This window comes from Danio rerio, chromosome 24 (assembly GCF_049306965.1).
Source record: "Danio rerio strain Tuebingen ecotype United States chromosome 24, GRCz12tu, whole genome shotgun sequence".
Classification (NCBI taxonomy): Eukaryota; Metazoa; Chordata; class Actinopteri; order Cypriniformes; family Danionidae; genus Danio; species Danio rerio.
The window spans coordinates 30940234-30967750 of record NC_133199.1 but is presented as its reverse complement, the minus strand read 5'-3'; the positions used below and the strand labels follow the sequence as shown (position 1 = coordinate 30967750).

At 34.0% G+C, this 27517-nt stretch overlaps 3 protein-coding genes across 5 annotated transcripts in view; 1 reads left to right on the top strand and 2 right to left on the bottom strand.

Annotated features, from left to right (window-relative positions):
- Nucleotides 1-1914: 1914 nt before the first annotated feature.
- On the bottom strand, nucleotides 1915-11739 carry nceh1b.1 (neutral cholesterol ester hydrolase 1b, tandem duplicate 1). 2 transcript variants are annotated; one of them, XM_073940564.1, is made up of 6 exons: nucleotides 11187-11739; nucleotides 6440-6534; nucleotides 6136-6361; nucleotides 5858-5927; nucleotides 4405-4576; nucleotides 1934-3129 (listed from the first exon to the last, which is right to left on the bottom strand). In XM_073940564.1, exons 2-6 carry the CDS (start codon nucleotides 6476-6478, stop codon nucleotides 2509-2511), a joined length of 1128 nt encoding a protein of 375 aa, XP_073796665.1. In that variant the 5' UTR covers nucleotides 6479-6534; nucleotides 11187-11739; the 3' UTR covers nucleotides 1934-2508.
- Nucleotides 9540-15043, bottom strand: nceh1b.2 (neutral cholesterol ester hydrolase 1b, tandem duplicate 2). 2 transcript variants are annotated; one of them, XM_073940861.1, is made up of 6 exons: nucleotides 14819-15043; nucleotides 13517-13748; nucleotides 13363-13432; nucleotides 13099-13270; nucleotides 11187-11805; nucleotides 9540-10518 (listed from the first exon to the last, which is right to left on the bottom strand). In XM_073940861.1, the coding sequence occupies exons 1-5, from the start codon at nucleotides 14957-14959 to the stop codon at nucleotides 11191-11193; spliced, it is 1230 nt and encodes a 409-aa protein (XP_073796962.1). In that variant the 5' UTR covers nucleotides 14960-15043; the 3' UTR covers nucleotides 9540-10518; nucleotides 11187-11190. The 2 variants fall into 2 exon arrangements, with proteins under 2 accessions (XP_073796962.1, XP_001335382.3); XM_001335346.8 differs by having other exon boundaries at nucleotides 9540-11805.
- Nucleotides 15044-17034: 1991 nt separating this feature from the next.
- The window catches only part of fndc3bb (fibronectin type III domain containing 3Bb), a 135053-nt gene continuing 124570 nt past the window's right edge, over nucleotides 17035-27517 (top strand). The window contains exon 1 of the mRNA XM_002666672.7: nucleotides 17035-17175. The gene's annotated coding sequence lies outside the window, so the exon portion shown is untranslated. The remainder of the gene's footprint in view (nucleotides 17176-27517) is intronic.

The following is a 27517-nucleotide window of genomic DNA, read 5'->3' as shown; positions in this document are numbered from 1 at the left end:
GGGCACCTGCTGGACAACCGGCAAATTGCACCTACAATTTACTTCTCTTCAAAGTCATTATTCATTTTATTTGTACGTATATCTCTATTCATTTATATTTTCGTCCTATTAGCAAATGCACATCAGGTGGGGATAATTAGGCTAAACTTTTCAAAAATAAATGTAAGAGCTTATTTATTTATTTATTTATTTACTTATTTATTTATTTTGATGTGAGATAAGCAATTTTTGATAAAGAAATTGATAAATAATTCTACTTAATTAAGGTTTCATATAAATATCGAAAATGATGCTGATGTCATTTCCGGCAAGGACTGTTAGAATTAGTTTTATGCGAGATTGGAGCAAGACAGTGTTTTTACAGTACGACATTTCCAGTTAATTTATGTTTTTAAACTGGCTCAAAAATATTTTTTTTTTGTTATTCGAGTTGAATATACATTCACGCAAGTAGAAGAAGAATTATATGGATTGCTATAACATGTGCAACAATAACGAGCCATTCTATAGCGTGACATTTCAGCACTTAACAAACGGATAGCGACTCCTAAGTTGCACTTAAAGCTGGGCTACGTGCAATTGTGTTAAGTGCATTTTTGGGAAACGCACGTGAAACAATAACGAACGTTCGCAAAATGACTCGTAGAAAACGCTCTTAAGTGCTAAGATCAATCGTTATCGGGAAACGCAGCCCTGTTCAATTGTCAAAATTAGTCAAGACCATATTACCATGAATACCATATATGGTTCCGTGGAACATTTGATACATTTATTACAGCAACTGACAGTCAGGTGAAACTAGAACTTGACTAACAAAGGAGGAATTTCACACATCTCAGATGACCAATCAAGCACTCTAGGCTGCATATAATGTTCATAGTTTTTTGTTTGTGTGTTTATATTACAGTGTATTTTGTTTTATTCTGATATATGGAAATTACTTTGTGTGTGATTGAAAATGGTAATAATTTCCTTGGCAGTATGAGTGCAATGTGTGATGTCAAACCTTGGAGGCTACTCTTAAACTAAAATCCTTTTTAGAAATTTAAAAAATTGTATACATTTATTTATTTATTTTTATACACAATTGCATTCTGTCAAAAGACAAAAAAAACAAAAAACAGTAGAGTAGCCATTTTCAAAAACTGGGCTAAGACTGAAAGGTGGACATGAGGGATATTTCAATGGTCCTCTGCGATAGTGACAAAACAACTAAACATTTTGACTTATATTATTACGCAATGCCAAAGGGACAAAGGATTTTGAGGCCACTGACTGTTTAAATGAGAAGAAAATTTAGTTTTGACACACGAGTGAACAGTAAAAAAAAAAAAAAGGAAAAGATATAAGCTTTTGCAAGTGAGCTATAATGTTGTGCTGAACTGTAAAAATGTTTTGCAAAATAATCTTAGAGTGTTGAGATTGTAATTCCTGTTTCAAGAAATGAGCAAAACCAAATGAGAAAAACTGTAAGTCATTTAAAGAATGAAACAAATACGTTATGTGTAGTATTTCTACATAGGTAAACACTAAAGATGTTAAAGTTTTTTTTTACTTTACTCATGAATCATTATCATGTTTTTCTATCAAAATTAATAATAAGCCACTTATTGAATTTGCAAATGAGTTTCAACTATGTTTGATTTTAAAATTTAGATTTTTAATTTGAATTTACAGCATTAGTTTATTATTTTAACTTAGTCTTTAAATTTGCTTTCATGATAGGTGCCAAAAGCAAAATAGAATAATTTATTTGTTTGTAAATCTATTATATGTCAAAATATTATATATAACATATATATATATATATATATATATATATATATATATATATATATATATATATATATATATATATTTAACATGCACATAATTTTGTACATGTTTAAAAATTCATTAGCTTTGCACAGATTGTTTTAACTTCAAACAAAACGAACCTTTATAATAAATCCCTTTTATTAAATATAAAAAAACAACTCATTCATCAATACACCAGCATTTCATTTTTTCATCTTAAAAATCTATATTAAAATATATTTTACAAATACAGTTGATATCAGAATTGTTAGCCCCCTGTTTATTTTCCCCCAATATCTGTGTAACGGAAAGATTTTTCAACATTTTTAAAGATAATAGTTTTATTAACTCATTTCTAATAACTGATTTCTTTTATCTTTGCCATGATGACAGTACATAATATTTTACTTGATATTTTTCAACATACTACTTCATCTTAAAGTGACATTTAAAGGCTTAACTAGGTTAATACGTCTAGTTAAAGTAATTAGGCAAGTCAGTAATAATGGTTTGTTCTGTAGAATTAAGAATGCTTAAAAATATTGACCTTAAAATGCTTTCATTCTACCCAAAATAAAACAAAAAAGACTTTCTTGAGAAGAAAAAATATTATCGCAAATACTGTGAAAAATTTCTTGCTCTGTTAAACATCATTTGGGCTAATAATTTGACTTCAACTGTTTTCGCAAAGACATTTACTCTGAATCAAATTCAGAGGTTGTCCTTCAGCCATTGAATGTAGTTCCCAAAGCTTCGCCTTCCGACCTCAAAACTTAAGGGTCCGAAACCAAAACTGAGGCAGCCATGAAAACCATCTTCATAGTGGTCGAGAGTGACGTGAACTCCGGCCTGCTGCAGTCGTGTGGCGTACATCAGCCCATCATCTCTCAGCACATCATGTTCGCAGGTCATGATATAAGCAGGAGGAACGGCCTTCAGCACTTCACTTTCGGCCAGTAAAGGAGCCGCTCTCACGTCCAGCAGGCCTGGGAGCTTCTCCAGCAGCTTCGGGTCTCCGTGAAGAGGAGACACAGGTTTATAGCTCTTCTGAAAGGCTACCGGAAGAAGCCGAGTCCAGTCGATCTTAGCCCTGGCAGCTTCTATCTTTGGGCCTTGATCCTGAGCTGATTGGATGTTTGCTAGCATAGTGGGAAGAAGAATCTGTTCACCGTTTAGGTACTCCAGCCAAAAGCGGGCCATGAGGGGTCTATATAGAATAGGTGTGAAGGCGTTCTGCTGGTATGACGGTGTGTTGAAGTCTAGACCCTGAAGCACAGGGTAAATCAGAGCCTGAAGTTTGAATTTAATAGGGACGCTGCTGTCCACAGCCATCTGTGAGCAAAAAGACAAATAAATGAATTCTCAAATATGCCAACAAGAACTTTTGAGGTAATAATGTTGTAAAGTTTCTTGCACAGACTGATTGTTTCATATGTATTTGGCATATACTGTATGTTAAATCTGTTTTGCCTAGTTTTACCTCTTGAAGTAAATTGTGCAAACTAAGTGGTAGGGGTAAGGGCTTAGGTGTGGAATTGAGACTGGGTCATGCTCAGTGTATTGTCAAGAGTCATGTTAAATCTGTTTTGCCTATACATGTTTCAGGCTCTCAAAGTCCCAATACCAATTCTATTTTATACCCCTACCCATAAGCCTACCCCTCTGCCATCCCCGTCACCCTTAAAATAGAGTGTAAAGGGGTAGGGATATAAAGATTTTCCAAAGAATTGAAGCATCCCACCCCTTCAAGTTAATTGTGCAAACTCAAGTATAGGGGTGAGAGCTAAGGTGTGGAATTGGGATTGGGCCATGCTCAATGTATTGTCGAGAGTCATAAATGTTAATTTTGTTTTGCCTGTATATAAATTTTGTGGCTCTCAAAGTCCCAATACAATTCTATTTAAACGCCTACCCCTCTGCCATCCCCTTCACCCTTAAAATAGAGTGTAAAGGCGTAGGGATATAAATATTTCCAAAATAAATGGGACACCCCTACCCCTTAAGTTAAATTGTGCAAACTAAGCGGTAGGGGTGAGGGCTTAGGTGTGGAATTGAGACTGTGCCATGCTCAATGTATTCTCAAGAGCCATATATGTTAAATCTGTTTTGCCTATAAATGTTTTTGGCTCTCAAAGTCCAAATAGCAAGTTCATTTTATACCCCTACCCATAAGCCTACCCCTCTGCCATCCCCGTCACCCTTAAAAGAGAGTGTAAAGGGGCTGGGATAGAAATATTTCCCAAAGAATTGAGACACCCTACCCCTTCAAGTTAATTGTGCAAACTGAGTGGTGGGGGTAAGGGCTTAGGCGTGGAACTGAGACTGGGCCATGCACAATGTATTGTTAAGAGTCATATTTGTTAAATTTGTTTTGCCTATAAATATTTTTTTGGCTCTCAAAGTCACAATATCAATTCTATTTTATACCCCTACCCATAATCCTACCCCTCCACCATCCCCTTGTGCAATTGGGATTGGGCCATGTTCACCTGACATACTATATCTAGGATTGCCTGAAAACAAATGTTCATTTTTGAGCGAACTATTCTTGTAATCATATATTAAAGTTGATATTTATTTGCAATTTGATGCTGATATTTCTCACACCTGTTGCGCCACAGCAGCGGCAAGGTTTCCACCAGCGCTGTCACCTGACACTGCCACACGTTTGGGGTCTATAGAGTAGCGACTTAACACCTCGGCTGTCAGGATGTGTTTTGCGGCCTGAAAAACATCATTATACTGATCTGGGAAACGTCCATCCGGGGCAAGTCTGTACCTGAACATATTAAAACAAAACACATAATCTGGCAATTTAAGCAGATGATATTAATTATAACTGCAAGATGTAAACTTAGAATCGTAATAGATGAAATCAAAATTGTAAGTCTACAGAGTGTTTTCACTTAGGACCAATGTCATGGTTTGGTCAGTTAACATATATGCGGCCATTATGGAGATACTCAAGATGTCAACAACAGCATATAGGTTACATGGTTTTTTACTACTAAATATGTTGTTCTGGCTGTTTATGCAACCTAAACCACAGAAAAAAGTGTGTAAGCCGTTAAATCATTTAAAGAAGGACTCAGTAAGAGGGAAATTGGTGTAATATTTTGACAAGCTTAAATTAATAGGCTCTACTCTGCTTGAACTGTTATAACCTTTGGCAGACTTAAGTAGTCTAAATGTTGTTGGTTTTCAGACTGATTATTACGGACCAAAAACAAGACAATTATTGATCATTTTCATCAACATTAATCAGCAAATTATGAAATTATTTGTTAGGTACAGTGGCTTTTATGCTCTGCTCTCCGACTGATGATGTGTCGAGATAACGCATCTATAAACTTTCAGCTAATATATTCATTATTTTGATTGCAAGATGAAGACTTTTAAATATATTTATTACCTTTTTAGTCCTTGAAATACTGTGTTACATTTTTTATTTATTTTTTAATCATGAAATAGGCTTCCTTATTTTCTTTCCTCAAAGAGAGAATGTTTTCAAGGAAATTTTCAGGATTTAATTCTACAGAAATCTCATTGACTGTACTTTAACAGAAATATTACACTTGAAAAGCTCTTTATGTGTTCAATTTCTTTATATTTTAAAATGAAACGATTTGTTATTTTAACAAATAATCCCAAATAAATTGGGATGAGATACTGACATAACCCATGGCTCCAGTAAAACCAAACAGTCTTCTGATTTTTTTATACATAAAAATGTGTGGCTTCAATCTCTACTTTTTGACATTTTCTGATTGAAGTTGACACTGCTCAAATCTGTCCGAATGTGTAACAACAAAAAATGTCTCAGGTTTTTGGTACTGTATGAAGAACTGTTGTCTATTGACTCTTGATTTATTTCCATACCTTTTTATACAATTGTAATGGACATACTCTTTGTTTTGTTAGTCTTTTATTCGACAGTTATTGTCTCTTCTATTTTCCCTCTCAATATCTCTTATATTGATCTGCTGATTGTGGCTGTATATTTTCATTCATGACGATTGTTCATGGAATTTATTAACGCACATTTTACAAAATGACTTACTCAACAGACAGCACGACTGCATCTAGCTGTTTAGCCATCTCCATGCACTGAAGATAATACGCCTCCATTTCTTTAAAGAAAGAATAACAACAGTGACATGAAACGTTTGAACATATAAGAAGCGTTTCCTTTCTCAACCACTAGATGGAGCGAGACAACTCGTCTGCTCTACTGAGCAAATCTCTTATATTTACAACTTCAGTTGTATTCTAAAAACACTGCTTTACATTACATTAAATAATAAACACGTCAATCTAAAATTATAAACTATATCCTACTTGCACTTCCGACTGTCCATCCTCCTCCATGTAAATAAACCACGCCTCTTTTCAGACTCTTCTCCTGTGCAGTGGACTCAAACACCAGCGCTTCCACTCCTCCAAAAGAAGCTTCTGTGATCCGGACGTTTGAACAGGACAGGTTACTTTTTACATCCATAAGAGAGGAGAAATATTTCAAAAAGCCAAAAGGTGAAGTCAGCCCGAAGTCGTGTGCCAAAAAACTCTGAGAGGAAGTAAACAGACAGCATTATCTCTAACTCATCGTTACAGTTGTATAGGCTAATAGCGTTTATAGGCTTACCAACTGCATAGACGATCGTATCATTGCATCTGTGTACATGAGTTTCCATGGCTCCGTTATAGTGGTAGGAAGAGGTATATAAATATAATAAGCCGCTGCAATCGACAGTAAAATCGTCGCGATTAAAATGGGACGCATTGTTGGTTATGCTAAAAGAGAATTAAAATGAACTTTAGCACAAATGACAGTGCTCATATAGTGGGTGCATATGACACTTCACCTGATTGCACAAAATAGATAGAGGTTATGTGAAAGATTTTACATAAAAAGTCCTCTTGTTGAGTTTAGGTTATTTATTGTGTTTGGGATTTTTTAAATAACTTTATCTGTTAATGTTTTTATTGTACTTTATATATTTTTAGCTCAGTTAAACTTGTGAGTGAAGAATATTAAAATGGGGGTGGGCGTGAATAAATTTAAATAAATTATCCAGATTTAGATTTTACAAAAGAGATACAGATAATTAAATAACCAATTAACTGTGTAAAATACTGTACTGAGTAGAAAATGTACAATGTAGCTAAATAGAAATTAAATCGATTCAAAAACATTAACAAGGTTCATTTATACCATAACTATACCATATAATTGTGTTTTTTAACACAATAAATGGTATAAATTTCTTTCATATTTTAAGATAAATGTCCCTCTCACGATACTGATCACATTTGTAAGTTGGTGCATAACTGAAAACTCCCTGATCTACTGAAACTGAAACACAAAGACTTTTATTTTGAAATAATTGCCTTGTTCTGTCAGTTGCTGAAGTACCGTCACATCCATGTCAGATTTTTATATTTGATAGATGTTTTTTCTACTTAGTCGAGTATTCTGTTGAAATTAATGTTGGTTACATTGAATGCAAATATAAATTATTTGCTATTTTGAAAAAAATGATAAAAATATTAACAACCTTGTAAATTTCATCATTTTGAATAGTAGATTCTTTATACAAAATGCAGACTTTCAAAATACCACATACCCCCGAACTCCTATAGCCTATACAGATTTTGTTAACTAACTTATTCATTCATTCATTCATTCATTGTTTTACCTAAGTGCCTTTATTAATCTAGGGTCGCCACAGCGAAATGAACCGCCAGCATATGTTTTTATGCAGTGGATGCCCTTCCAGCTGCAACCTATCACTAGAAATCATCTACACACACTCATTTACTTTGGACAGTTTAGCTTACCCAATTCACCTATAGCGCATGTATTTGGACTGTGGGGGAACCCGGAGCACCCGGAGGAAACCCACGTGAACACAGGGAGACCATGCAAACTACAAACAGAAATGCCAACTGACCCAGCCGAGGCTTGAACCAGTGACCTTGTTGCTGTGAGGCGACAGCACTACCTATTACGCCACCGCATCACCCTAACTAACTTATTCTGGTAATGAAGTCCCTTAAAGCTGTGACATATGTAGTTATATCTATGGAAAGTTCATCTGTATTTGGCTTTTGTGAATGTCTTCTATGTTGTTTTATCTTATTTTGTTATTTCATTTCAGTTATTTGATATTATCTTTGTTGAAGTCAGAACTATTAGCCCCCATTTACATTTTTTTTCTTTTTTAAATATTTGCCAAATAATGTTTAACAGAGCAAGCAATTTTTCACAGTATGTCTGATAAAAAAATTTCTGGAGAAAGTCTTATTTGTTTTATTTTGGCTACAATAAAAGCATTTTTAAATTTTTTGAAAGCCATTTTAGGGTCAAATTATTAGCCCCTTTAAGCTATATATTTTTTCGATAGTCAACAGTACAAACCATCATTATACAATAACTTGCCTTATTACCACTATTAACCTAGTTAAGCCTTTAAATGTCACTTTAGGCTGTATAGAATTGTCTTGAAAAATATCTAGTCAAATATTATTTACTGTCATCATGGTGAAGATAAAACAAATCAGTTATTAGGAATGATTTATTAAAACTATTATATTTAGAAATGTGTTGAAAAAATCTGCTCTCCGTTAAACAGAAATTAGGGAGAAAAAAACAGGGCCTAATAGTTCAGGGGGGCTATTAATTCTAACTTCAAGTGTATGTGTGTGTGTGTGTGTGCGTGTGTGCGCGTGCGTGCGTGTGTATGTATGTATATATATATATATTCACTTCCAAAAGAAAGATAGCAAGTAGAAGACGAGAGATATGATTTGTCTCTTCACTTTACTCTCATTAATGATCTTGAATTATCACGCAATACACAACACATAACAATAAATATTACATTTAACACACAATTGTACATCATATAATGATGGCACTGTGGAATTTGATAGAATTGTGAATTAACCTGGCTGTAAACGATCCCAAACAGGAAGTGGAACCTGGAAAAAAAGACTGACAAAACTTTATATTTTGATAGTAAACCACACTTTTAACATGAGTTAATATAATATAATATAATATAATATAATATAATATAATATAATATAATATAATATAATATAATATAATATAATATAATATGCTAGAATCTTGAATTAAAAAGTACACTTAAGAATTTAACCACTTCACTGATTTTCTTCTATTGCACAGATTCTCATCTGAAATACGCAGATAGCAGGGGTTTTTCCACAAAGGAATCAATTCTTGCATTCAGAATGTGTTACTCAGTCCTGGAGGTATGAAAATGTACATCTGTGCATCATCACACGCCTTGATGCAGCTGCACAAAACTAGGACACAGCACAATTGCATGCTTGTGTGTGTGTGTGTGTTTGTGTGTGTGTGTGAGAGAGAGAGTGAGAGAGTAAAAATGTACAACGCTGCATGTCTGTGTGTGACAGACATGAACCATCTTGTCCTCCCCTCACCATCTGCTCACAGAACATCTGAAAAACAAAAACTTCTGAAAACTTTTTAAATGGGCTCAGAAATTGTTATGCTAAGGTCTATTAGTTTATTGCTGCATCATTTACATGGATTGAGTCCATTAAACTATATTTTGTTCAGATTTCATTTCATGTTGGGACATTTTTAATCCCAGGAAGAAAAAAGTTTGATTATGCAACAATAAAACTGTTATGTAATTATTATTTTTTTAATATCAGCCTTTTTTCATGCTGTTTTTTCATCTCATGAATAGTTGATGCATGGATGGCTTTAAATTGATCAAAAGATATCAGCCAATATACACTCACCGGCCACTTTATTAGGTACACTTAACTAGTAGTACCAGGTTGGGCCCCCTTTTGCCTTCCGAGCTGCATTAATCCTTCGTGGCGTCGATTCAACAAGAAACTGAAAATATTCCTCAGAGGTTTTGGTCCAGACTGACATGATAGCATCACACAGTTGCAGCAGATTTGTCGGCTGCACATCCATGAGGCGAATCTTCTGTTCCATTACATCCCAAAGGTGCTCTATTGGATTGAGATCTGGTGACTGTAGAGGCTATTTGAGTAGAGTGAGTTCAAAGTGATGTTTAAGAAACCAGTCTGAGACCACACCATTACACCACTACCACCAAGGTTCAACGTGTTCAGAGATGCTCTTCTGCATACCTCGCTTGTAACAAGTGGTTATTTGAGTTACTGTTGCCTTTCTATCAGCTGGAACCAGTCTGGGCATTCTCCTTTGACCTTTGGCATCAACAACACATTTGCCCCCACAGAACTGCTGCTCACTGGATATTTTCTCTTTTTCAAGCCATTCTCTGTAAATCCTAGAGATTTTTGTGGACAGATGTACCTAATAAAGTGACCGGTGAGTATATATTGGTCGCTGATACATCAGTGGAGTCCATTTAAATATTTATTTGTAAAAAAAAAAAAAATTGTAGATATAAACTTTTATGTAGATTTTAACTTGCATGGGTGGCACGGTGGCTCAGTGGTTAGCACTTTCACCTCACAGCAAGAAGGTTTTTGGTGGCTTTGCGCCCTGTTTTTGGCATGGGTTTCTTCCAAAAACAAAATTTGCTTTAGTGTATGAATGTGTGTGAAAGAGAGTGTATGGGTGTTTCCCTGTACTGGGTTGCAGCTGGAAGGGTATCCGTTGTTTAAAACACATGCTGGGATAGTTGGTGGTTCATTCCGCTGTGGCGACCCCAGATAAATAAGGCACTAAATTGAAGAAAAATACATTTGCATGTTTTACTCCTCGCAATAGAAAGTGTAAAAGCTTTCTCGCAATTCAAGCTTTTTTGAAATTCAAAATTTTTCTTTCAAATTATATTAGTTCTCATCATTTCAGGTTTATAGTCTTGCAATTCTGACTTTATTTAATGAAAAATCGAGTTCATATAAAGTAAAAACATAATCTGCTCATAATATAAGCTGTTCATAGATTTTGAGATAAAGCTGTGATATAATCTTGCACATTAAAAAGGGATTTAAATTTAATCGCTCACTTTAATACTTTTATAAATGTATATTATTTTGACATATTTTATCATCATTAGCAGCAGGATTACTAATCATCTGAATAATTTCAACAATACTACAGATATCCAAATAGGAATTCTCTAAGAATAGAGACGAGGATTCACTTTCCTGGAAATGCAAGAAGCCTCTTTGTATAATCTGGATCATCTTGCATTATTCATATAACACAAAGTAGCTTAACTCCACCACTCCTAAAACAATACAACCATTGTCCTGAAAGCAGTGTTTCAGCAGCTTTGGCACTGATTGATGCACGTTTCCCCCCATTCATAATCTATGGCATTGGCATGCAGCGATGCATTTTAATTCTAAAAATCCAATTGTTAAATTGTAAAACCAAAACATACTTCATTAGAGGTTCTCCTCCATCCACCTGATATAGTTCCTAAAGCTTTTAAAGCCCACGGAAAAGCGAAAGGGTCCGAAAGCGAAACTGAGGCAGCCGTGAAAGCCGTCTTCATAGTGGTCGAGGGTGACTGGAACCCCGGCTTGCTGCAGTCGTGTGGCGTACATCAGCCCATCATCTCTCAGCACGTCATGTTCGCAGGTCATAATATAAGCAGGAGGAACGGCCTTCAGCACTTCACTTTCGGCCAGTAAAGGAGCCGCTCTCACATCCAGCAGGCCTGGCAGCATCTCCAGGAGCTTCGGGTCCCCGTCGAGAGGAAACACAGGTTTATAGCTCTTCTGAAAGGCCACCGGAAGAAGCCGTGTCCAGTCGATCTTAGCCCTGGCTGCTTCTGTCTCCTGGCTCTGAACTGTGTGGTTGTTTGCCAGTAAAGACATAACAAGTCTTGGATCCCCGTTTAGATACTCCAGCCAAAAGCGGGCCATGAGAGGACGGTGCAGGATGGGAATGTTGCCGTTCTGCTGGTATGACGGGGTGTTGAAGTCTAGAGCCTGAAGCACAGGGTACAGAAGAGCTTGGACTTTGAACTTAATAGAAGCACTGTGGTCCAAAGCCATCTGTGAGAAAATAGACAAAAGACTAGATTATTAATTCCCCTTTTTGCCAATAATGAAAGCATCCCTGCAACTTGAAAAAATAAATGTTAGGCGGTTACTTGGAGTTAAAAAAGTGTCAACATTTCTTACGTTGAGGTTAACAGTTGAAGACTAAATGATCCGTCTGTTTTTCCCAGATCATGACGTATATTCACTTGAGTTTCTGTAAAATGTAGGCCGGTGCATGATTTCATCCTTTGGGAACTGATATGTTTGTTAAAGATGGGTGTTGCTAACAAAACAAGGAAGATTTGAATGCCAGTTTGCACTCAGTTTGGGTGGATTACTGTCTGTCGGGATCACCCTCAGAATGTTTTCAGATGGCCAATGATGATGAAATGTTACATTCATATCATATTTGCATGAACCACTTCCTTTTGTGCATTTCCAGGGGGGAGGCAAGGTTATGGAATTTAATTTAAGATTATGAGAATTATTTATTTATTTATTTTACAAAATAATATGTGTTCATATTCGTACATCATTTACAAGAAGAAGTACTATATACAGTTGGGTATTGAACACATCACCATTTTTTTCAGAAAACATTTCTAAAGGTGGCATTGACAAGAAATTTTCACTGGATGATGGAAACAACCAAATAAAGACATATATAAAAAGAAAACAAATTAAATTAGTTAACATTAAGTTACGCGTTAAAAAATGAAATAGCATGGGAAAGAAGTATTGAACACATGAAGAAAGGGAGGTGAAAAGGCAGCGAAAGCCCAGACAGCAGTTGAAATCTCTCAGTAGTTTTTTTAGCAACCCTCTGCCCCTCCTCATTGTAAATGAATATTAGCTGCTTCAGTCCAACATCTACATTAGCAGGATGATGAAGATGAAATTAGAGTGGACATTTCAGCCAAACAATGATCCCAAACAAAGCCAAGGAAACTTTAAAGTGCTTTCTGAGGATAAAAATTAAGCTGTAGAATGGCCTAGCCAATCACCTGACCTGAATCCAATAGAAAATACAGAATAAACATCAGTTTGGATAGACAAAACCCACAGGACCATCAAGATTTTTACACAGTTGAAGTCTGTGAAAAAATGCAGGCATATTTAGGCTGCCATCTTTTTGCCGTTGTATTTCTTTGGTTGTTATCAAATGCTTATTTTACATCTTGTAAAAAGAGGCATCATTAATAATACAAGACGTTACAACTCCATTTATTTCTAAGAACTACTGTAAGCATTAGATTTCATTCATCAAATATGTTCCAGGTTGTGACATTTTTTTTAAAGATTTACCTGTTGCGCCACAGCGGCAGCTAGATTGGCTCCGGCGCTGTCACCTGACACAGCCACTCGTTTTGGGTCTATAAAATACCGCCTCAAAACCTCAGCCGTCAATATGTGTTTTGAGGCCTGAACGGCTTCATTGTACTGATCTGGGAAACGTGCCTCCGGCGTCAGCCTGTACCTGAACACACAAATTACACAAATGACGACTCATAATGAATGCAATTAAGTCTATTAAGTAAAATAATACATTAGTCAACATACTGTACTTACTCAATTGATATTACAACAGCATCCAGCTGTTCAGCCATAGACCAGCACTGAAGGTAATAAGTCTGCATCTCTTGGGAATGATAAAAAAGGAAATATATTGCAAAAAAATCCAGTATATTCAAACTAAACATTGTTTATATGAATATTTACATACTTCCACTGCCTAATGTCCATCCGCCTCCATGAAAATAGATGATTCCTCTTTTTAAATATGGCTCCTGGTCTGCTTGTGTGGATTCAAACACTTGCGCCTGAACTCCTTCAAAATATGTTTCTGTGACCCGGATGGTTTGGCTGGACTGTGGAGCCTTTATTTCATCCCATGACGCAGCGTACTTTGCAACATCGAAAGGTTGACTCAGGCCAAGATTGTGAGCGAAAAAGCTCTATGAGAAATAATAATTAAAGAGGGATTGATAAACACACTTTAAGAGTCAGCAAATCCCTTTAAGATTGTGAAAATTCCCTTAGTTCTGAAGGGTCATCATGGGGAAGGGTTAAATGAGATCATGACAGTTTGAATTAGTAATGTTTTTAGCATTACATAATCAAATAATGTATATTTTAACTTTATTTAAGTTGTCAGCAATTCAAAAAAGTTGTCAATATTTAAAATGTAAACTTTTTGAGCCAAATATTACATTTGGTAAATGGCGTAACAAGGTAATGTGGTATAATATGGTAAAAAGACAAATAAAAAAATGTTATTTTCTTATTTTTAAACAAATATGTTAAATTTAATTTACATTTTTTATTGTTGCATTTTAGATGTAATCTCTGATTTAAAATGTTTAGTTTCTTATAGTAAAATTAAATATGGTGAGAAGACAAATAGTACACTTTTATTTAAAAATCATTGTTAAGATTGCATTTTATTAGATATTTTTAAATTTATAATAATTTATATATATAACAAATAATATATTTTTCCTTTTTTTTAATTTAAATGATAATTCAATTATTTAAAATAAAAAATATGGTAAATAATTGTTTTTTTTTTTTACTAAATTTGAGTGTTTTTATTTGTTACCAAAGATATTGTCATAAAATATATTTATAATATTTCATTAGTTCATTTTTAAACATAAAATGTTGGATAATTTTGTAAGGTCTCATAAGAGGTCAACAATTCAAATTAAACTTGAATCACAGAAAATCTACCATTTTCAAGAAACATAATAATAATAATAATATATATATATATATAAATATAAATATATATAATATAAATATATATATATATATATATATATATATATATAATTTGTCTATGAACAAAAAAGTATTAAGATTGAATTTCTATGACACAAAATGTACAACAAATCATTATTTATGTAAGAGTATAATATCTATTTTATCACAGCTATACCCCTCTTTTATTTAAATAATATATCCACATTGACTTGAAGTATGTCTTAATGTAAAATGTATATAACATATATAAGGAAAGTCTTACCACATGCATTACACCACGCAATATTGCATCCATAAACATGAGTTTCCATGGCTCTGATATAGTGCTGGGAAGAGGCAGATAAATATAATAAGCAGCTGCTATGGATAGTAAAATCGCCACGATCAGAATGGACCGCATCATAGTGATGGTTTAGAAACTCATAGAATTACACCGGTCTCAGAGTTGACATAGTGACTGACTGGATGATGTTGTAATACCTCATCTGAACCCTGGAGCAGTGGTTTTGAAATCACAGCGAAATTTACATTAAAAGTCCTCCAGTGTGAGAACACCGAAGCTTCGTTTTTTAAACGCACTTGATATTATTTGTTGATTTTGAATCAATTTAATATTTATTATTTAGAATTTTAAGTAAATGACATCTAAAATGGATTTTATGTTTTCGGTTTTGTTTTCTGCAGTTAGACTGACTTTTATTTTGAAATGTTCTGTCATGTAACATTTGTTTACAGTTGTTTACATACGTCACTTTGGAATGTACTGTATATCAGACATCTGTTAGTTCCACTATGAAATCAGCAGGATTTATAGTATTTTACTGCGTTTATCACAACCGCTATTACTACTATTATAATTGCAGTTATAAAGATGTGTGTAATATTAGTCGTCGTGCTGATGCTCCTTCTGAAGTGGTTGTTAATATCCTGGTTTGATAAAGCACTCTTACATTGTTTGATCCCTTTATATGTATTTTAAATATGAGCTGCAATTGCTGCAAATTACCACAAAGTGGCGCTGTTAGCCTAGCTTTATGAAATTGCCACCCTTTAGCAACAGATTCTACTTCTGTATAAAACTTTTTTAAAGTAATTAATTAAACAGCATTTAAGCAAAACCAAAAGATTTAAGAATCATTTTTGCTCACAAATTAGGCAAGTCTTTCAAAACCTTTTTCAATTAGGCTATGATTAATTTGCAATGCCATTCACATGTATAATACAATATTAATAGATTTGCATTTAGTCATGGGACATAATGGAAGTGTGAAATCTTCTTGTGCATCCTGTTTAAGGATGTGGAACACAAAAAAGGAACTTAATATGTTTGTGGGGGGGAGCACATGATTTTAGACCAGTAATGAATTTTTGCATGGGTTGCATGCTTGTAATTTGATAGACAGATGGATAGATAGATGGATGGATGGATGGATAATAGATAGATAGATAGATAGATAGATAGATAGATAGATAGATAGATAGATGATAGATAGATAGATAGATAGATAGATAGATAGATAGATAGATAGATAGATAGATAGATAGATGATAGATAGATAGATAGATAGATAGATAGATAGATAGATAGATAGATAGATAGATAGATAAATGGATGTATGGATGGATAGATAGATAGATAGATAGATAGATAGATAGATAGATGGATAGATGGATAGATAGATAGATAGATAGATAGATAGATAGATAGATAGATAGATAGATAGATAGATAGATAGATAGATAGATAGATAGATAGATATATGGATGGATGGATGGATGGATAGATAGATAGATAGATAGATAGATAGATAGATAGATAGATAGATAGATAGATAGATACATAGATGGATAGATGGATAGATAGATAGATAGATAGATAGATAGATAGATAGATAGATAGATAGATAGATAGATAGATAGATAGATAGATAGATAGATAGATAGATAGATAAATGGATGTATGGATGGATAGATAGATAGATAGATAGATAGATAGATAGATAGATAGATAGATAGATAGATAGATAGATAGATAGATGGATGGATGGATGGATGGATGGATGGATGGATGGATGGATGGATGGATGGATGGATGGATGGATAGATAGATAGATAGATAGATAGATAGATAGATAGATAGATAGATAGATAGATAGATAGATAGATAGATAGATAGATAGATAACCTTGATGATCTATCTAGCATATGTTTTACGCAGCGGATGCACTACCAGCTGCAACCCAGTACAAAATACTATATTTACCATTAACTACTTCAGTATTTTTTCATATGTGTAGTTATATAGTTAAGATAAAAGTTGTTAAATCATGGGCCTATATTTTTTTTTATTGAATCTACAAAAATAAAATAAAAAGTGTAGAAATATTCTTGTCGAGTTGTCTATCCCAACAAGAGTGAGTGGTCTGTGTAGGAAAGCTCCGGGAGTGTATTAGGTGTTTTACGGTAAGCTTCTACACCCCCATGTGCGCTTCCACATAATTGACATGGCGGAATTCCACACTGCTCCTCTCTGGTCCACCGTGGATTTCGCAGCAACGGAATGACACGCTTTCTATTTCGGGACTAAAGTGTTACCACGCAAGATTTACTAAATCTGAGGTAAGTTGGCGTGTTTTCTTTAAATGTATTAAGACTTTAAGGTATTTTTACAAAGCGCTTAGAGAAACTGTTTCTCAAAGTTTCAAGTTGCAGAAAAGTCTCGAGCCGGTTGAGCCTCTGATGGGAAAGGGAAGTCCTGAACCCAATGGAAACGAAACGAAACCTATACGAAACTTTGAGTTTTAAACCTTAAAATTGTATCTTGAGCTGACTGCTTCATATTTACATGTGTTTTCTATGACAGATGTACTTTTAACAAGCACTGCTGCAGTTGCAAATATGTAGCATCTTGTGTTCTTTTGCAAGGAAACAACATTTGATGTATAGGCAAGCTACATCATGTGTTCTTTTGCTAGGTGATAAAACCATTTGTAATCAGAAACAAATACATTTTTATTAAAAAGTAGCCTATTTTTAATAAGAGTTAATAGAGAGGGCTTTTGCTGCATCTTTCCTGGAAACTTCTGGAATTCGATAGCCTATTCATTACGAAACTTTTTTTTTTGTAACAGGGTCTGTTTGTATAATATAATCACTCTGCGTTCAAATTCATGTAATTGTGAAACATTTTATACGAGGCTCAGACGTTTTGTTAAGATGCCAAAGACTGATGGAAAGTGACACGTCAATTCCAAGAAGTTGTTTGCTTTTAAAGCGTCACGCGAATAATTTAATTTCGCAATGTCTGCGCTGTTACATCACTGCAAAAGGTGTGACGTTGTTTATTGTACAAATAAAATTCAGTTCCGTTTACATTGTTACTGTAATCATCATCATCATCAAAGCTGTTTGCATACCATTCTTAAGCGAGAAACTATGCCAACTTGCATTGTGGATAAGCGTTCTTGGAGTTTAATCCTTTCTATAATTCATTCAACTGCTTTGAATGAACAGTTTTATATGGGTAGTTTTACACAATAATAACTTTGCTGTTTATAAGCTCGCTTTCAGGCCATTTTATAAAACTTATTTTCATTTCTACAACATATTTTTTAGTTAAAACTATGCTTATTCATTAAATACTAGTTAGGGATGCACAATATGGATTTTTTTGGCTGATATCGGTAACCGATAACTAGGGCCGCACAGAATCGGCATGTGTACATTTATGTTTATTTAGTTTTTGAATATATTTTTTAGTTACGAAACTCCCAAAATCATTCTGCATAATTCCACAGATTAATTACAAAATTCTGCACAGAAATAGCAAAAAATATCAGCAGATTCTCTCTGGCCCTACCGATAACCCTTAAGATTTGGAGTCCGATAACGGATATATTAACCGATAAATATAAATATTACAAAATGTTATATTTTTATGCAGTAAACAACTGATTTTATTTAAAAACTGATCTCATGAACTAAATAGCCTACTTGAAGCAAAAAAAGCAATAATTTCAAAATTGCAAGGTGATTAGATGTATATTAATGATATCACATACATCAGCATACCGAAAATAAATCAAATCGTTTTCTTCGCATATCAAATTAACATGCAACTTGATTGTTGTATAAAAATAATAGGTTAAATAACAAAATTGGATTTAATTAACATAACTTGATGATAAAATTTTTTTTAAATAAAATGAAAATGAAAGAACTAAGAACTGAAACCAGCTCAAATGTTCTTGAATAAAACATGTTACAGTAATGTACATGTATACAAATACGTAGGCCCAATCCCAATTCTACCCCTTAGCCCTTCTCCTTACCCAATCCCAATTATCTTTAGCTTGAAGGAGGGATGCTAAGGGGAAGAGCTAGATACAACTTCAAACAGAGATTTTTCAGGACCACACTCGAAACCATAGGGTAGGACAATTTCCCAGAGTACAACATCTACAACAGTAGAATGGCTGCACACGCAAGTAGGGGATGCACAAATGAATGTTTTTGTCATTATTATAAGTTTTTACAACAAACAAGCATGTGTTTTAATATATTCATAACCGTGTTTTATCATCGTGATTTAGAAGAAAAAAAAACGCTAAAATAAAAGCCAGCTAAATTTCGCTATCTATAATCTCTAATAATAACTTCTGTATTGTAGTCTCACAACATTCTGCCACTCAATGACACCCGAATACCCTGTCAGAAAAGTCTAGTGGCTGGGAATGAGCTTTTTACAGTGTCTGCTATAATGTTAATGATGTTTCATAGTACGATCGTCTGATCTCATATGCAGCAAAAGATTGTGATGTCAAGGGATGACGTGTGCTGGTGTTGTAGTGGTGTACCATTTCTTAGGGGTAAATTTTGGAGCCCTTCCCCTTCACATTCTGTTTCAATGGCCAAGGGGAGGGGGTAGGGGTACAAAAATAGAATTGGGATTAGACCATAATGTCAGAAAAAGTGAAGCTGCTAGTTAATCAGACAACGCTTTTATGTTCGCTTTGCTGTCTATTGCAGGAAAAATAATCGATGAAAGGTTTATGAGTGTGTTATAATGCACTGGACAAGTCTAAACCCACGTTCGACCCATACATGCACCAGTTTTATACAATTATGTAGTCTATCGGCTTAAAGATATCAGACTAATTTTAATATCAGACCAATAACGATAACATTAAAAATATCATTTATCGGCCGATATCGATATGGCCACCGATATATCGTGCATCCCTAACACTATTCAATTTTCGAGTCCGAAAAAATAAGCCCATCACAGTCAAAGCTAAATTTGATCTAATACATTGAAGCTTTATGAAGGGAAATGATCTGTGATCAGTAAACTGCGTCTTGGAAAATTCTTGAATTTGATACCTATTCATTACAAAACCAGCTCAATATTGTGGTATTGTCTTTTTTTTTCTTTCATAGTCAAAAAGCCATTAGCATCTCATGAATCCCCAATGATGGTTTCAGCTAAAAAGTAAAAGTCTTGTTCTACTGAAGGAAACAAATTACATCTTGGATGGTCTGTGAGTAAAATAACAGTAAATGGATTTTTTTAATCACTTTTTATTGAACCGGATCAAAGCAAGAACTTCCTATCAAGTAAACGGCTTTATTGATTAGAAGGGGAGTGTTGAAATGCTGCAGTATTGTTGACACATTATTATACCCTGTTTCCTTTGAGAATGACAGTTTCAATGTAAACAGTTGTGCAATAAAATGATAGACTGTTCAAATGTATTCATGAAAACCCAATGCATTCAACTGGGTCTTTGGATCATTCCCGTGAACTGGATCCTTTAGCCAGAGGAAACCCGATCCCAAATACATGACGTAATTTAACATTCCAGAGTGAATCTTGAGGTGCAGAAAGCAGCCTTGTAGACGTTAGAGACTCCGGTTCTGGCATCAAGCTTGATTTCTCCCCATAACCTGTTACTACAGTATTTATATTGAGTTTATAAGGTCAGAAAGTGAAAACTTGTTCTGTAATGTAAAGGAATAAAACTTTTATAGCGGTGCAAACTTCAGCCCAGTTTGAGATGGGTTGTCAAACATTGGGTTATATGCACTAAAGTTTTATTGTAAGTGACGCTTTTAAATCATGTCTTGTAAAGGAAATGCGCATTTTTGTGGTGGTAACGTGACCACAGGGTGAGCACTGATTTGTCTGCATCTTGCACCCCCCATTAAAACTCACAGGCGTACCCTGACCCCTCCCAACCCTACAGCCCTTTGGCCCCAAACTCAAACGCTGAAAGAATGCAGTGCTTGTGGGTATTTTCTGGAGTCCCATCCCATTCTTTGGCTCAATCTCCAGCCTGATGATAAAGCCAGGCTATATTTAGTGCTTTTTTACAACCTCCTGAAAGAGAGAGCTCACTCAGAAATTGTCATAATTTGACTTGCTCTCCAATTGTTCATAATTTTATATTTTTTATAACTATATTTATGTGTTCTTTCTTCTGTTGAACATGGTAGAAGATAGAAACTAGTAGCCATTGACTTCCATAGTGTTTTTTTTACTATTATTGATCTCAATGGCTATTTGTTTTCAATATTTTTCTAAATATATTTAGTGTTCAACACTCAAAATATTATTTTTGCTGCATGTTCAAACTACTTATTTAAAATGAGCTGAATCAACACAACTCTTGAGTTTTTTTGGGGGGTACAACTTGATTGTTTTATGTTTTTTTAGGGTTGTGCGGTTAATCGAAATCAAATCGCAATTTGAAACATTGCAGTTAGTAATCTCAAGAGGCTGCAATATAAAAAATATATGCAGACAAGAATGCCCGATAACATTTGAGATGAATTGCTTCAAAACCAGTCCGCTATGCTTCAGAAAATAAACATGCTAGACATTCTGCGATGTTGTCATGAGGCATCGCAGGAATGGTATCGGCTGTCATGAACTATGCCACTTTATATGGGAAGAAACGGTTGAATCTTGTGTCAAGATGTACATTTGTCATTTACGACTCCCCACGTCAAGGAATGTGTCGAAATTGTGTGATCTGACCTTGGCTTTTTTACCTAGCCAATTGAGTGTGCACACTTTCGTTCTGCCCAATCAGAGTTGCGCAACTGAACTATGCTCACAATAAAAAAAGAAAACAAACAGGAAAGTTCTGACAATTGGGAATTCTTCAGAAGCAGTAACAGACAAATTAGTTTCAAAGAAAAACAGCACTGGTAATATGGGAATATTTTGGTTTCAAATCACAGACACGAAACAAAACAAGTATAGTTTAAGAGCTGTCGCAGAATTGTTGCCATGGCTTACAGATTATTAAGCTGAAGCTTGAATAAAATTAAAATCACTTTGAAGTTTAAATTTAATCGTAAATCAAATCGTAATCGAAATATCTGTTAAAAAAAAATCGCTATTAGATATTTTCCCCAAATTGCACAGCCCTAGTTCATTCCACTTTCATTTGAAAAAACAATTAAGTTTACTATGAATTTGTGTTGGGAAAAGATTGAAAAAAAAGAAGTAAAAAAAAAAGGATTTTTTGAGGTAGAGTACATTGACTTTTTTTTTTTGGTTAGGAACTAAAAAGTCTAAAGGGGAATTAAGAGTAATAGTTCACACAAGGTTTCCTGACTATTTACTCACCCTCAGGTCATCCAAGGTATGTATGACTTTCTTTAAAGGTTTGTTTACACGACGCTATTTTCAACAAAAAGGAAAGCTTTTTACGGTCATTCATTTATATGGTAATGGCATTCTGGGGGCTTGAAAATGCAGACTTTTCAAAGCGCAAGACAAAACCGTTATCGACTCCATGTAAATTACAAAAATGCTAATTTGAGAAAACGGTGACAACATACACTTGCGTATTCAGCCTACAGGCTTTTCTTTTGCCATTTTTTGCTGACCTGTGTGAAGGGTAATTACTTTGACGTCATTGAAATTAGTACACAAAAATACTTATCCAATTTTTGAATACAATGTTGTGGCAATAATGAACCCTAAGGTGTGAGGGATTGTAGGATTTTAAGAAAAGAAATAGAAAATGTATAATTTATACTAGAGCTACACAATATTGGAAAATCTGATATTGTGACATTTTGTTTTGCTGCAATATATATTAAGATATGGATATAATTTCACCAAATTATTTGAGTAACTCTGTTTGGAAAGATTTCATTAATTTAGATCGACTTGGTGGCCAGGTCATTTTCTGTGCAGTGGGTCTGCATAAATTAAGCAAACAGTATAAAATAAATAAACAGTGCTTTGAGCAAATCTATGCAAATGTCAACCTTGCCATGAAAAAAAATGTTTTTACCAAAATAGCTAAACCCTTAAGTTTTTTTTTTTTGTAGGCTTGTATTTTACAGGACTGTAAAAATACCCAAAAATGTCTGTCAGTGTTCTCAAACTATTAAATTTGATTTACCATAGTCACACAAGTGAAAATTTCACATCCGTCACATCCATAATGTGAAGATGTCACATCCATAATGGGGAGATGTGACATCCATAACCAAGATTTTTTCCTTATAAATGCAAAAATGTCAAATAAAATAATCAATGATTTTTGTTCTATAAAGAGTCTACTCTTATCCTTTTGATTAGCATAGTTTCTTTTGAGTTGTGCAGTTTAATTCACTGAATTTCTACAAAGTATGTCGTAGATTGTAAACTTGCATACTTTTTTGGTCACATTCATACCGCATGTTTATTTTCCTCAATTAGGTATAAAACATTTTTACAGATAGATAATTTTTCTGATCTCATAACTCTATGGTTAGTTTTTTTGGAAAATATAAACAGATGTTTCAATCTAATGTTAACATCTACTTTCTCTGTGAGTTTATGTTTTGAGTTTTTACTGCAAATGTCACATCTATAACACTGGAATTGCCCTTTATGGTTTTCTGGATGGTACAGAAATTTAACAATCAAATGTAAAATAGTATGGCCATTATTAGGGCTTCATGATGTTGGAAAAAACTGACATTTGTGTTTTATTGATTTTTATAAGATATTCAGTTGAAGTCAGATAATTAGCCCCTTTGATTTTTTTTTCTTCTTTTTTTAAATATTTCCCAAATTATGTTTAACAGAGCAAAGAAAATTTCACAATATGTCTGATCATATTTTTTCTTTTGGAAAAAAGTCTTATTTGTTTTATTTAGGCTAAAATAAAAGCAGTTTTAAATTTTTTAAACGCCATTTTAAGGTCAAAATTATTAGCCCCTTTAAGCTAAATTTTTTTCAATAGTCTAAAGAACAAACCATCGATATACAATAACTTGCCAAATTAAGCTAACCTGCCTAGTTAACCTAATTAACCTAGTTAAGCCTTTAAATGTCACTTTAAGCTGTATAGCATATATAAAAATATCTAGTATAATATTGTTTACTGTCATCGTGGCAAAGATAAACTAAATCAGTTATTAGAAATGAGCTATTAAAACTAATATGTTTAGAAATGTGTTAAATAAAATCTGCTCTCCGTTAAACAGAAATTGAGGAAAAATAAACAAACGGTCTAATAATTCAGGGGGGCTAATAATTCAGACTTCAACTGTATATTGCGATATTGAATATATAATTTCACCAGATGAAATCAATATGTCTATTTGGAAAAATGTCATAACTTTCTGTACATTGAGCGATTTTATTAGAGAACATCTACATAAAATATAATAGACCTCATAATTATTGACTTATAATAAATAAATAATAATTATAAAGACCCTATAATAATTAACCTTATAATAATAAATAAAGAACTATAATAATAAATAATAATTATTTAGACCTCGTGATAATAAAAAGACCTTATAATAATAATACCGTATATAATAATAACAATAATATTAATAATAATAATAGACCAAAATTAAAGAATATATATAGTGATTTATGATTAAAAACACATATAAATGTTTTAGTAACTTTATAGTTAAACTTAGCAATAACTCCACAAATCATTAGTGTTTTCAAATGTGGCTACTGGTCAGTTATAATACTGGTTCGACAGTGCAGATCTTGCGATGTTAATATTGCGTAAGCGTATATTGAGATATCGATGCTGAAACGATATATTGTGCAGCCCTGGTCATCATATAAATAATAATCTTTATCTTTTAATCCTTAATAAACAATTTAATCTAACCTAATAAATATATCGTGATATCAACTCGCATACAACATATTCAGCCTTAATGTATACTTAGAAAAAATCCCTGATTCAGCTACGCAAATTCGCAAGATTCAGTTCATGACATTTTTTGTTTTTTGGTCAAATGTTGCTATGATCAAAACTTGAACTTACTCAATTTCTCAAATGATATCTTTCAAAAATGTAATTACTCTTTGGTTGAAAAAGCAATATTGTGCATCTCTGATGGCTTTTGGAGAGTAAATAATAAGCAAACCAAAATTTTTGGGTGAACTAATTCCATTTTTAAGGGGTACGTTGTAGACGGGTGTTTCCAAAGTGACCTCAACAGTTGTTATCATCAGCATTCTCCTCCTGTACCATCATGCACAGTTCACCTGGTGTGCTTTTGGGCTTCTGTCTGTCCACTGCCTCCCCACTTTGAAGCGAGCTGATGCTATCTCAGGAACAGAAATGCTTGGGCGTTAGTGCTAATGGCAATGTTTTGCTCTGTCTGTCTGCATCATTTCCTGAAAGTGACTCTAATGATCTGCAAAGTGTCAGAACTCCTCTGTTGTCATTTTGAAATTGGTCGTGCTGAATTGTTGCTAAAGGGCACTTACCCCAACTGAGATGTTCTTATAAGAAATGCAAGGCACATTTGTGAACCATTTGATCAAGGATTTAGCATGGAAAGTGTGGTAGTGGTTGAAAATCTGCTTAAGGAATGGGTGATTCATGATGTGGAGAATTACAGGGAACCCTGATCACCATCATACCCTTGTGCAATGGGTTCCTCTTTCAGTCCGGTCTTTTTCGTTCTTTTCTCTCAATGTTTTCGGTTGAGGTTTTGTTTGCAAGTATGAGCAATTAATTTTGCTTCTCAAATTGGATTGGTTGAGTGGTGGTCCAGGAGTGCTGATTGGACACTGTGTTGCTTTTTCTCTGACCATCGTTAGTGTTGCTCTATTTATGCGTGTTTCCGTATGTAAAAATCATTAAATAATCAGGATTGTATCTTTATTTGGATGATAACAAGTGAACAACTTATTAATTTAATTTATTTGTTCAAATACACTGATTCCTTTAGTCATTGAACTGATTTGTTTATTATAGGACTCTTCTAGTTACACAATTGACAAAGTTGATGATTGTATCTCTAGAATAAATGTTTATGTGCAAATGTTTAGTGCAAAACACTTACACAATTTGATCTTTTTTTATATTATTTTTTTTAATTTTGAGATTATGGAAAATTGAGGGTTTTTTATATCAAACATGATTGTTTTGTTAATAAGTTGCATCCCAACAGATGGGTTCAATAGAGACAGGAATGAGATGGATAACAGTAGCTGAATTTGTAGCTGCAGAACAATGTGACTAAATTGACCATATCTTTATATGGCAGCAACTGTAGGAGTAGTACGAGTATGAATTCAGCATATCTTTACGAATGAGTCACTGAATCATTCATTCAGTTGCCTCATTATTAATAATAACTGATTCATTCAGTATCAGCACTGGAATAGTTGTTCTAAAGTGAGTTCTACTTTAAGTTTTTTATACTCGAGCACTGTCAAAATAGAAAATATTAGATGCTGTTTACACTAGTGAGTTTTCTATGTTCAATGTGCAAGTTTTGTTATAGTTACGCCTGGTGTCTGCACTGTCTTTGACCCTTGTAAATGGAGCATTTTAAAAATGATAAAGTCCCTGTTTTAGTTGGAAATGCTTGTGTTCCTTGATTCTTGGTTCCTTATTGATGGATTGAAACACAGACTTTTTGAAAATGAAGGCGTGGCTATTCACAGTCGCTCTCTGATTGGTTTTCTGCAACTATTGCGTATCATTCCCCGGTGCATCAAGCCCCTCTCATATTACTATTGTTCAATCTGTAGTCCGTAAGTAAGGCCTTGTTCACACAAACACAAATATTTTCAAACCTTTTTTTCACATGAAAGTGCAGTATCAGGTGACCGAATCCTAAACTTACTGAAAACTCCAGCCAGGGTGAAGATTTTCCAAAACTCCAGTTACATTGTGGAGGAGTTCAGGCAAACTGAAGTGTTTGCGTCATGATGTCAGCTTGCACACCATTTTCTTTTTTTTGATTGGCCAGAATGTAGAATTCACACTAGGGCTGCAATACGTATTGCGATTATGAATATAACTTCATCAGATGAAGTTTACGTATCGCGTATCACGCACCAGATGCGCACATTTGAATGTTATTTAAAATAAAACTATTCAGATGGCGTCTGTGGTGCGGCATAAATATGAACAGTTTCCTGAGTTGTAGCTGGGCATCGCAGACAGCCGCTGACTTGCGGCGCCATTTGCATATCCTGATAGAAATCTATGTCTAGAGTTTTAAAATGCATGGCGCTGCATTGTGCGACAGGTTGCTGAGCAGCGCATTCAGTGTACAACCACCTTAACAGAATCCAGGTACAGAAATTTAAATAATCGAATATAAAACAACAGCCTTCATTGCATAAATTGTTTTAAAATAATAACATCTTTTAATATTGAATTAATAATCTAATCCTGCGACGTGACTGTGAATACACGCATTGCGATATCCATGCATGTGTTTTTGATGACTATGATTATAGAATGATTTTGAAAACATTCAGTTATAGGAAACTGTAACATTAATTATCTGTAACATTAATTTTATTGAATTAATTTTATCATTTAGTTACTGTACTTGAATATTCGGGGTTCTGGAAACGTTAAACACTTTTTCAGTTGTACCTTTTTTGTATTGTATTTACACGTAGTTATGGATAAAAAAAAATTTGAAATTGTATTCATATCGCAAA